The sequence below is a fragment of the Hydra viridissima genome, unplaced genomic scaffold (genome assembly GCF_058129835.1).
Source record: "Hydra viridissima isolate aposymbiotic clone 2 unplaced genomic scaffold, HvirCarnegie_v1 scaffold_18, whole genome shotgun sequence".
In the NCBI taxonomy this organism is placed as follows: domain Eukaryota; kingdom Metazoa; phylum Cnidaria; class Hydrozoa; order Anthoathecata; family Hydridae; genus Hydra; species Hydra viridissima.
Window position 1 is genome coordinate 2,575,894 of NW_028324317.1, and position 12,595 is coordinate 2,588,488.

Consider the following 12,595-nt stretch of genomic DNA (forward strand, 5'->3'; position numbering starts at 1 on the left):
GTAACATGAAAATAACTTTTATATAACTCTTATTGTCAGTAAGTCTATCATTGAATTTGAATTTTTATAACTGCAATATTTTGGTCATAAAAAATCTGTACATCGGTACACTAAAATTTTAGTTTCCACGCCTATACGTGTGGAAACTAAAATAACAAAACTAAATTTTTTAGTTTATGATGAAAGTATTATTTTTGTTAAATAAAACTAACTAATAAATTTTTTTGCTGTCCTGATACTAAGCAATAAAATAAATTTTCAATAAAAATGAGTTAAATATTTTTTTATTAGTAATTACTATTAATTGCTACCTAAGTATTAATTACTACCTTGAGTAGTAAAATGTGGATTTAATTTTCCTTTTCTTTTCAGGTGTTGTAAAAAAGAACAAGTTATTGAGTGACGTCACTGCTTCAAGTGTTTAACAACTGGTAAAGGTTTGGCTTAGGCAGTCCTGCGACCGCGAAGGAGGCAGAAATTATCCAAAACGAGGAAGTAAACGATCACTCCAAAAAAGTTAATCCGAGAAAATCAGTTGTTATAACTTATAATAAAAATTGTATAGTAACGGTTTATTCCAATGAAATATTTAAGCATTCTTTAACCAAAGACTATTTCCTCAATTATTTAATTTAAATCGGGCCAAACAAGCACACCATTGAACACATTATTGACCTGTTTCTTTTTATTGAATCAGGTTTTGTTTCGGCTGTAATGTGATTCAAGTAAAATAAAATCACAATTTTAGTATTGCTATAACGCTTTTTGAATATTGGATTAACATATTTTAAACATCCTTAACGTATAATTATAACATTGGCTAAACGTTGTTTTTAGCATTGGCCAACGAGCATTGGTCAAACCTTGCGCCAATGATCACTCCTGTATTGGCCCAACGCATTATTCCAACATTGTGCCAATGTAAGTCAATGCATTGGGCCAACATTATCCCAATTATTTTTTGCTGGCTGGGTATGTATGTATGTATGTTATAAATTAATTTCGTTTTATAAGTATTATGCATAATACTTATAAAACGAAAGCGTATAAATTAGGCTTTGAAGAAGAGATCTTAAAGACATAATATAATGACCTTTTAAAGAGATCTTTAAAAATAGCTTTTACCAACAAAGTCTTACGGAAACGTTTAAAGACAAAAATAATACCCTCTAATACACATCTTCTAGCCGGCTTTGTGTCGGCTGAGTAGTCTCTGAGTTTTCACATTCAATCATGTTGCTAGTGTAATTTCGTATAACGGTACATATGATGCACATTAAAATGCATTTTGACTGTTTCTTATAATGATTGTCATGAATTTAAATAATTTTTAAAATGTTCAAATTGATTGCTTTAAATTGATTGAGTATTTGCAACAAATTGATCAGCTTTTAAACTTTCCCATTTGTCATTTGACAAAACCAAAAGAACTGGTTTTCGATTGAAATCCAGCTCAACCACGTTATTGCGACTCGTGTAACCATAAACCAATCTTGTTTTGTTGCTGTAGCCAATCATATCGTAAAACTGGATTGGAAGAACTAAAAGTGAAAATTTAGAATAGAGAATATGTTTTCTCAAAGAAAACTCAAGACAAAGAACAAATTTCAATATCATTTGTGAAAAAATCATTTGAAAATTATTAGGAACAAGCGTATTTTATTTTTAAAACTTAAGTATATTGAAAATTCGTTGGACAGCGACAAATCGTTGTTGAATTTCAAAAAAAGGAAAGATAATAAAATAGTTTGCTTACATTTTATATGTCCGGAACTTTTTTCGCGTTGGTAACAAGGGCTTTGTTGTCTGAAAAATAAATATTTAAATTTTTTTTATAAGTTGAGGTAGCTAATGATTCGAGTTGTGAAAAACAAAAACTTGCGCCACGTATTTCGTAGAAACAGTAAACAGGGGGTGTTGCTTTATACATCTATGTATGGGCAAGATTGAGTACATTTAGTAATTGATAGACATTGAGCTATGTTGAGCATTTTTAACTGAACGTGTGGTCACACAAATACACGCATACGCTTCAGAAACATAAACAATTGCACAATTGCCTCACAAGTTGAACGCAGTTTTAATTTATTTTGTTTATTGCAACCTTGAACGGTTTTTTTTTTATTTTGACACTTAAAACAATGTGTTACATGGTAGCTTTTCGCAAGTAGGTTATCTTAACTTAACAATTACAGTTGACTCTCGATATGACATTGGGGGTCGGGGGAAATGTTCGAGAATTAGAGAAATGGTATGAAAATAAGAAAAATTATTTTTGCTTTTTTTTTCTTCTGACAAAAACCAATAATAATACTATGTTCAAAAAAAACTTAAACTTAGAGCTTCAAACAAATCTTTTCCATTTTGATTAAGTCTTTAAGTTTTAGTGTTAAGGATTGTGTTTCATTTCCGTATTTGGGACTGTAAAGTAAATATTATTTATAAATAATATTTGTAAATATTATAAATAGTATTTTGCTGCGTTTCATAAGCATCAAATAGGTGAGGCGAGGAATCAATCTCTTCCTTCTTTAATTTTCTTCTTAATTTCTGTATCATCATTTTCAATATTAGAGTCCAAAATATAAGCATCGATTTCAGCATCAGCATTTGGTGAACAGGTGGTCACTCTATTTCAGTTTAAGCCAACAAAAGTTTCTGCTGGGAAATCTTTTCGGACAGCGCTCGGATACTTTTTTCGCAAATGGTTGAGCTCTTCTATTAAAGGTTTGAACGAATCATCAGTTTTAAAATAATTGACGATAATGTCCTTTGGCCCAGCATTCCAAGAGGAAACAAGATTTTTAAAAGCATAAGGATATATGGTTTTTGCACGTGTTAATTTTTGTTTACAATTTTGATACACAGGTGCACAAACTTTTGACTAATGACCTTTAAAGCTTCGTATTACGACTTGATTTATTTACAATTTCATATGCAACAATTATGTAACATATACATTACATTTTTCTTGTGGTAGATGGTGCATTTTGTTTTGTTTTGGTAAAATAATCCAAACTCTAACAAAATCAAACAAATCAGACAAGATTCGGTAATATTTTTGTTAGATTTGATTTAAACAGAAACATATGAATGCACAAGCAATGAGTTTTTATAACGTTTGATTCACATTAAAATTCGAATTTTTTTTTCTTATTTTTAGGAATTGTTACCGGGAAAAAATAGTAAATTAAGACTAACATTTATAGCTACAGGAAATGCAACGGGAGTAAAATTACCGAAGTTTAATATCAGGAAAGTTAAAACTCGAAGATGTTTTAGGCAAACATCTCCCTTGCACTTATCGGAATACGATATAAAGTTGGATGACCGTGGACTTTTTACAGGATAAAGAAGCATGGCACTATTGTGCTTTAAATTAGAAAAAACCTTTTTTTCCAATTTTTTTTTTATTTACGCAGCCAAGAGTCAAATTATTTAAACTCCAGCTCTCCCCATGCTTTGGAAAACTTTTGTACTTTTCCATTTTTTAGGATGCAATCGATTGGTACATGTTTACTTTTTTTAGCAATGAATGTTTTTTTTCCCCTGTTTTTTTCTTTTTAGTTCAGTTTTGTTGAAGAATTGTGCAAAGTTATAATAAAATAAGTATATAAAATAAAGATATAGTTTCTGACATTAAATTGAGCTTAATAATGCGGAAAAAAAAAGCAAAAATGTAAATGGCAACTTTGCTATTATTTTATAAATTTAAATTAAATAAAATTTTAAACAGTTCACGTTTATAAACTTTTCAAAGATTTTTGAAGATTTTACGTATTGCATCATTTTTCCCAAGTTGTTTGAAAAATTAAAATAAATAATCGAACGTTTACAGAAAACGAAACGAAAAAACGAAAACAGCGCGGCTGGTATTTGAATAATCATTCTTAATGAATATACATTTCGATAATACTTGCAATCTGCAAGTTTGCTACACTAAAAAAGATTGCTTTTTTACAGGAAATGAATGAGCTCTGTCATGGCAGTTCAACTGAATTTTTTGCACAAAGAAACTGAGTTTAGATTGCGCTAAAGTAGCGCTAGTAAAACGCATAAACATTATGGAAACTGCGTCTGCACGCTTTACGCAACTTTCCAAGTATTGAATTAGCATATTACGTTACGAAAATTCAGTTTCATTACTTTACAAAAACTCAATCATCACTAAATGTACTAAAATAATTAGAAACAGATCTATACAATAATTTTTACGCAGATATTTTCCTCAGGAGTGATAGTCATTTAGGTTATACCCCATCATAATAAGAAAATGAAATGAACCAGCCGTCTCCATTACATAAATTCTTAGAACACTTTAAGTTATTAAGCAATTCTTCTGCTTTTTTTTTTAAATTATGCAATTAAAACAGAAAAAACAAGTTTTAAAAAAATTCTTTTACCTCACTAAAACAGCTTTGCAGACATACTGGTGAAGGACAGTGTCAAGCACAGTTCCATTTTGATTGCTATAACTCCAGCCGGGATAAATTCTCGTAATATCTAACATAAAGCGATTTTTATTTTAGGAATAAAACAAAAAGCGCATTTAGTTCCACGGCCTCTTTTACCAACATAAAATAAATCTAAACATTTCTTGAGCACCTTTACTCTGTAACTTCTCAAATGACTTTTGGAAAACAATTTTTTTAAATGCCAACTTCGGTTCATTGTTTATAAACTCGTTACTGAGAATATCAGCCTTGGTTGTCAAAATTGCATTTCCAACTCGTGCATTTGTTACGTTTGTATCAAATAACAGGCTGAACTGTAGTACAGCATCAATATAAAGTTTGGGTGACTAGGAATCAAAATGTAAGTAATATGTCATTAGGTAAATGTAAATGTGAAAAGTAAAATATAAAAATAAAAAGTAGTAAAAAAAACCTTTCACAAAGTTTCTTAACGAAGTATTTGTAAAAGTAAATTAATTTAAAAAGACAAATGTAACATGTGATGTTCATTAATATTTGCAAATATTTTTTAAGATTCGTTGGTATTTATTAATACCTATAAACATTTGTTAAAGTTTGTTGATATTTGTCTATATTTGTCTATATTTGTCTATATTTGTCTATATTTGTTATTACTTGTTTATATTAGTTAACATTTATTACAATTTATTCATATTTATTTCACACCAACACCAGCATTTTAAGATTTTATTGCTTCAAATGATATATTAAGCACTATATTTGAATGAAAATGATGAGTGATAAAATACCTTGAAAAAGTAAATGCAATTGAGATTTTTCTTACATAAATCATGACATATGATTTTTTTTGAGTTACTGTTGGAGACGCACTCCAGAAACTCGTTATGACGTCGTTGAAAATTAACTCACTGTTATAATATAAGTAAATAACCACGCTTTCAAGGTCAGCAACACAATTGGTACTGGTCGTCAGTTGAAAGTTAAGGGAGAATATCTCACTAAAGTAGTAAAGAACTGAATTAGGTAAACTATTTTCAAAATGACAAAAGGGTAAAATAAATTAGGATATATTTTTTTATTAAAATATTTCAAATAAGAAACTTCATGTAATTTAAGAAAAATTCAATAAAAATTTTAAAACTAAATTAATGCTAAATAAAATTATATTTACAATAATTCATTATAATTCATAAATCTGAAAATGCATTTACTAACTTTTTGACACTGCTTGAAGAAGAGCTAACTAGAGAACAGTTTTTTTCTGGTCGTAAAATTCTAAAAGAAGTTAGTCTAACCGAAATAGACGTGGAGGTGCTTACAACCAAGGCAACCCATTGGGTGTGATTGTTTTCTACTGAATAATCGCCAACCTAGTGCACAATCTCAAAATATAATTTCAGAATATAAACATTAATTACGCTTCTGTGAGCTAAAAATTGAATTCCTGAAAATTTCAGGACACAGATAAATCCTTAAGAAAAAAAAAAACTATTTTATTTTGCCATATTTTGAAAAAAATCTAAGCCTTTGGGAACTCTTTTAATTAAGTCGGACTTTTTCAAGTCTAAATGTCGTTTTTCAAAAAAAGCTTACAGAATGGCCTGCATTTGTAAAAAGTTCAATTGTCACCTTTTGAAACAGTTTGAGTTAGGAATTCGTCAACTAAAAATAACGTTTTCAGAAACTTTTTGAGTTTTTGGGTATATTTAGACATATAGCTATCTATGATTCCATAAAAGAATTGAGACCTCGCAAATCTTGCAAAGTTAAGACTTTTGACAAAGTTAGCAATTGATCAAAACCATTAAACTTGTTTTTATTAGTTTTAAATAACAAATTCATGCATAATAAAACTTGTCTTACCAAATCCTTATCATTCGTTGAAAAGAAAAAAACCTTAAGTCGAAGTTGTAGTATTTTGATATATTAGCTGATAACCATGCTATACATGCTACTAATGTAACAATGTTATTATTGTGATTTTGTTTGAAAGACGTAAAAATAATTCTCCGTAATAATTTCGACTCCATTTAATTTCTCAAGCTCTAAATTTTAATAATTTTTTTGCACTCTCTATTTCACTTTTTAACATTCTAACATTCTAAATTGTTTAAAATCGGCCATTTTAACATTTTTGTTGACCTCTTTTTCAATGCTTATTAGGTACGATTGAAAGAACTTTTTCTTCCAATTAGCAGATAAAAAAAAGATGTTTTTAAGAACGAAGCTATGAAAAAGTTACTCTTTTTCAGAAGACAAAGCACGAAAATCACACAAAATCATACAAATATTCAAAAGAAACGAGCTTTTAAAATGTTAAACATGATGAGTAGCGGAATTTCAAAAAAGCTTGACATTTTTTTTTAAAACGACATTTAGAATTTTGAAAAAGCCAGACTTTTTCAAAAGTTGGAATTCGGAAAAAGTTTTACTTTTTCAAAAGTAGAGCTTCTTAAAAATCCATAAATAGTCGTCTAAACTAAAAAGTAGTGTCAACTTTTCCAATTTCGATGCCATTTTTATAAACATTTTGCATCTATCTCCAAAAGATCTTTTTACAATGTTTTTAAATTATCATTTTTAATGTGGTTGTAAAAAAATTAAACTTTATTGTAAATATTTTTAAATATTTTTATGATACCATTGTCCTTGAAAACGTTACATTTTAAAAGAATTAGAAATTTTAGTTGAAATCTACTCGCTTTTACGAGCATTTACGATAGCAACTATGAAATTGTTTATTTCGCGCCTTATCTTGTAAGTTTGTTAAAAAACAAATATCTGGAAGCTTACATTTTTTAAATATGAATTAACTTGCCAACTATTTTTTTTTTTTTTTATTCTTTTTTTTTTCTTCATTTCAACAAACCAATCTCTCTCTTTTCATGACATTAAAAGCTATTTGATTGGTCTGCTGTATACTTAATGTTATTACCTTAGTAATGATTATGTAAGAATTTTCAAACTCCTTCTCAACTCCATTTCCAACGAATTTATCTACGAGTGAATTCATAGTTCGAGTATCATAATTCGCAGAAGTAATTCTACTTGCGTAGCTGGTTCTTTTTGGATTTGCGCTATTGAAGAAATGTTCAATCATAATCCTCTTTGAGTAAGTTGTAGGGTTGTCAATATTGTCAATAAAAAATACTGAGCTTGAGCTGTTCCCATCCGAGAAAAATTTAATCATTATATTAAATGTGAATGAGTTACCGATTGTGCAATTTAAAGCCTGTGGTATGGCCATTCCATCTGAAAGTGAATATGTAAAAATTGTAACAGTAGGCATAATTTTGAAAAATTATTATTACTATTTATTTAAGCATCTTGTTTTGCCAACAGGCAGAAAATTAGCACTTTATAGGCACTTACACACAAAGTGAAGGAAATCCCAATTTGTGTTTCCATTTTGTGTCATCCCCAGCGTAGTCTTCATGCAATAGCAATTGCTGGTAGATATTTGTCGTATTGCTCCTACAAAAAACTCACCAGCAGCTAATTTTGGCCAACAAGTTTGTGTGCATTCTTTCCTTGTTGCAATCTTTTGCACGTTATCGTAACTACCAATATCTCCAATGGTCCAAACTCCAGGGTTATATCCTTCTGATTGGTCTAGGTAGGAGTTCATTTTATAAGAGACGTTGCATAATTAATAAGAGCAAATAAAACATATTCCGAACTTAAATTCAAATACTGAAAACTCATACGAAAAATTGTTTATTTACATATAATGCATTCGATAGCAGAAGTAAAAATTATTCAATGGAATACAAGTATTCTAAAAAGCTTTATCATATATGAAGCTTTCAAAATTAAATTTCCATTTTTTTTGAAATAATGCTTTAGAGTAAACAGTTATTTAAATAGTTTCTTATAGCGAGGTTTAGATTATGTACTGGTAAAAACGGAAAACACGATTATTGGACTCAGTTCTCTAGAATTTTACTCGAATAACAAAGTAATTCAGCAAACTTTGAATACTTTACCAGGGTGTTAAAAAGTTAAATTTGTAAAAATTATAAATTGTAATTAAATGTAAAACATTTTTTCAACTGGTCTCTTCTTTCTCAAAGTCTATTACTCCTCCTCCTCCCCCTCTCCCATCCTCCCATATGGAACTGACTGTGCGTGAGACTGAGCCAAAGCCGAGACTTTATTTAATAAATTTGCTTTTCATTTTTCTATTAACTTTTTCAATTGAGAATCTAAGCTTTTGTTCAGCATTATTCCTAGCTTTGCTCTACCTTTGTGTGTGTGTGTGTGTGTGTGTGTGTGTGTGTGTGTGTGTGTGCGTATGTGCGCGTGCGTGTGTCTATGTGTGATTTAAATGAGTTATACGAAGGGAAATATGATAAACATGAAAACATGAAAAGAGCTTATTTCGTGTTTTTTGTCAAGTGCCAGGATCTTGTCAGAATTATCTTAATTTTTATTATTTTTTTAAATTCAATTATGCATTTCAGTCAGTTTTTCCTATTTAAACCTTTTATTCAAACACTTAAAGTGATAAAGTAAAATGGGTAATTTAAATAAATTTATTAACTAAATTTTCCTGTTCCCTGGTATACATAAATAATTGATTCAAAAATAAACAAAAAAAAATGAAACTTTACGGATTGCTATAAAAAAGCTAGTTACTCATAAAGTTTTGCTGTTTATGATGCTGCTGATAAAAATCCTAACTTCTCTTACTGCTGGTAAAAAAAATAGCACTTCAAGTGCAATTTGGTTTTCTATCAAATATTTGTTAGTAGCTGTAAGTATCTGTTTAATGCTATCGACTGAGTCAATGCCGTTCTTTTAGTTTTTGATTACCTTAAATTTCGAAAAGCTGTTGTTTTCGATAAGTATTTTTTTTCGCTTTAAAGATGAAATGGCAATCAGTAAATTCCTTTTTGTCTGCAAAATCTTGCTGATTGATTGCTTGGAGATGCCAAACTATTACTTTACGCGTCAGAAACAAATATCAGAAGTTAATGAATTGTACGGCGAAGCGGTGGAGAAGCTTAGACCCTGGCACTGTATATACAAATATATACTTTAATAAAAAAAAGTTTGTTTACTTACCACAAAAAATAGCGAACACAATTACTAGACTGAGAAAATAATTTTTTATTTCAAACATTTTTGAAATTAAAAAAATCTTTACTTCGATTTTTATTACAGAGTGTAAAATACAAATCTTTTTCCTTAATTGAATAATTAAGCCTTTTGAATTGAATAATTAAGCCTTTTGAATTTTAATGAAGTATTAACAACTCCCACATATATTTTTTACAAATCTTTTTCCTTAACTAAATAGTTAAGCCTTTTAAATTTTAATGAAGTATAGCAACTCCACATTGAGCTCTTATTGAGTAATTTCATGTGGGATGCCTGAAAACTCGACAGTTTTTTCTCTTCTCAGCATCCTACAGCTGGGACATAAATAATGAAGATGACTCTATTTACGCTCTATTTAAAATATGCTATGGAATTTAAGCCGAGATTGAACTAACTTTTATAATAAGGTGAGTATCTTTAAGAAGATTTTAAAACATTTTTAAAAATCGACCAATATTAGATTATGCTGATTATTGGTTTATTTATAACTTGTTTATTTGTAACTGTAACTTGTTATATTTGAAAAGGATATTTCAAACTGCATATTTTTATAAGCCGACTTCAACTCTTTATACACTAATACGTGATTATGTATGATTTGGAACAGATTCCATTATATGCTAGAATGAAACATTGTTCATCAATTGCCTTTATTGACTTTCCTTCACGTTCTAATAATCCATCAAATTTTTCTACCAAACAGCAGGGACATCGATTTGCAGACGACAGGGACATCTTTTTATTGGACGGTTTGATGTTAAGGATATAGAACAGCTTCCTAGATCCATCTTATCTTAGAAGAGGTTGATTGACGGCATTTTTTTATATTTCATGCATCAGTGGAAGAATTGAATAAAGTCTTTAAGTTTATGAATTAAATAGGCCTCACCAAAATATTTTCTTCTAATCTGTTTTACGAATATCAAAATATACAAAGAAAAAACTGGCTAAGTTCATATCACCTTTCACAGGAAACTGACAGATACAATGAGCCTTTTATTTTACAATTCAAACGACTCCAATCATCTTAAAGACAGCATAAACTGCACCGAAACCTTAAGATATAACAGAATCATATTAGATAAAGAGGACTTGATCATAGAGTTTGAGATGCTGATTAGGACGTTGTGCTTAAAGGTTACCCGGCCTTTTATTTATAGTAAGCCTGGTAACCTAAGAGCACATCGGTTCTTGTGTGGCTTCGTTCTTTAAACTAAATTCTTTCAACAATAGCCGCCATGAAAAAGCAAAAACTTGAAAAGGGGAAACTAGGAAAGGGGGAAGTAGTAATTGATGCTGAAAAATTTGGGGAGAGGGTTTACTAAATGAATGCCCTTGATTATTGGGGGAAGGGAGGTTAAAAATGGTGAAAAATTTATAAAACAGTGTGTGAACGATTCCTGAGCAAACATTAGAAAGTTTCATTTAAATAAATTTTTCTTTTCAAACTTTGATGTATTTCACAAAAAAAGCACACATCTGTTCTCGGGTTTCCAAATCCAATATTGAACTTAGTATAAATAATCCTTTTAAATTTAAAAAGTGATAAAATATCATTAAATTTTTGAATTCTAAAAAGTTTCCAATTTCTCCTTAATTCTACAAAAAGTTCTCTTAAAAAAATGCACGCGAAAAACTGATTTAATTCTCTATTGCTAGAATTAACCCTTGAATCCATCCTAAAAACTCTTTAACTTCTCTGATCGTTCAACAGTCTCAATTGAAAGTCACGATTTCCAAAAAACGTGACTTTTAATGGTAGTTCAGATTTAAAAGATATGGTTTAGACTTGAATATGCAGCAGCTGAATAAAGTTTCTGAAAAAACTTTAATTATGCAAATAAAAATCATAAATTTAAAAATCGATATTCATACAAAGTCTTGCAAACGCTAAAGATGTCTTATGTCGTCATAAAAAAATATATAAAAGTACTGATTAAACATTTAAATGATTATCTGAGTCCATCAATTCATATCAATATTAAATATTATGATCTCCTTTAACCGAATCCTGGTGAGCTACGTGCATTTCTGGCTCACTCGTCTAAATGTCACACCCTGTAGTACCAATATCGCTAATCTAATATAGTTTGTTCATCTGTAAAATATCTTAAAAAAGATTGCTATTCCTAATCTCTAAAAGCATTTTTATTTACTCCTTTTATTTTTGCAGAAACAGGTTTTAACGCAGCGTAATTTAACAAATCTTAAAATCTAAAAATCTTTCTTGACTGACTTAGTAAATAAATAAGCTATATTGATAAAAATTGTTTACACCACAGTTGAAAATTGTTTAAAAGACAAATTTTCAGAAACTATGTTTTCTTATTACAGATAATTTAATTCTAATCGCTACATCTTTTTTGTTTAGAGAGCCCATTTGCTCGCGCCCATTAGGAAGTAGGTGAAAGACTTCCTTCGACCAAGTTAGCCTTCGTGAGTTCTGCTTACAGGAGGGCTTCTTGTTGATCAGGTTTGTATCTTAAGTACAAACTTTCTTATTTACAATTCATATAAACGTGTCAAACAAGAATTTCAAATCTGTTTATGTATGAGTTTCGCTTCGGCATCCTACTATTCTAATCACTTCTCAGATTCTCATTTTCTTCTCAAAATCTGAGTCAGATATTTCCAATAAAAGGTTGGTTTCTCTGTTTAAAAATCATTTAAACTAAACACGTGCTTCAAATATTTTAAAAATGTCAGGGAAAGAAAATTCCAATTAAATGGCATTAAGATTTTTAGATTTAAAATAGTACCATGGCAACTAAGAATAACGTTTTGTATTCTTTGATACCCTGATTTTTGTACTTTTTACAAATATGTTTTCTTGTTTAATTTTGAAGGTTTTTTGTTTCAAGACTTACTTTTTTTTTTTACTTTTTGTTATTATATTTACAAAAAATACTTTAAGGGGTTCTGTGATTTAAGATGGCCAAACCAATCTTAACTTACATTGCGTAATATACGATAAATAAAAAATATATGTTTATATAGACTTTTTGATTATTTTTCATTGAGTTAAAAACAATTTTTTATAAGTTCACAAAACGTTT

At 29.3% G+C, this 12,595-nt stretch overlaps 1 protein-coding gene across 1 annotated transcript; it reads right to left on the reverse strand.

The window, feature by feature from the left end:
* Nucleotides 1-360: 360 nt before the first annotated feature.
* LOC149876850 (uncharacterized) lies at nt 361-9,642 on the reverse strand. The gene is made up of 9 exons (XM_090075140.1): nt 9,504-9,642; nt 7,809-8,048; nt 7,372-7,688; nt 5,652-5,806; nt 5,260-5,434; nt 4,606-4,801; nt 4,404-4,503; nt 1,757-1,806; nt 361-1,541 (listed from the first exon to the last, which is right to left on the reverse strand). Exons 1-9 carry the CDS (start codon nt 9,559-9,561, stop codon nt 1,354-1,356), a joined length of 1,479 nt encoding a protein of 492 aa, XP_089931266.1. The 5' UTR covers nt 9,562-9,642; the 3' UTR covers nt 361-1,353.
* Nucleotides 9,643-12,595: the final 2,953 nt, after the last annotated feature.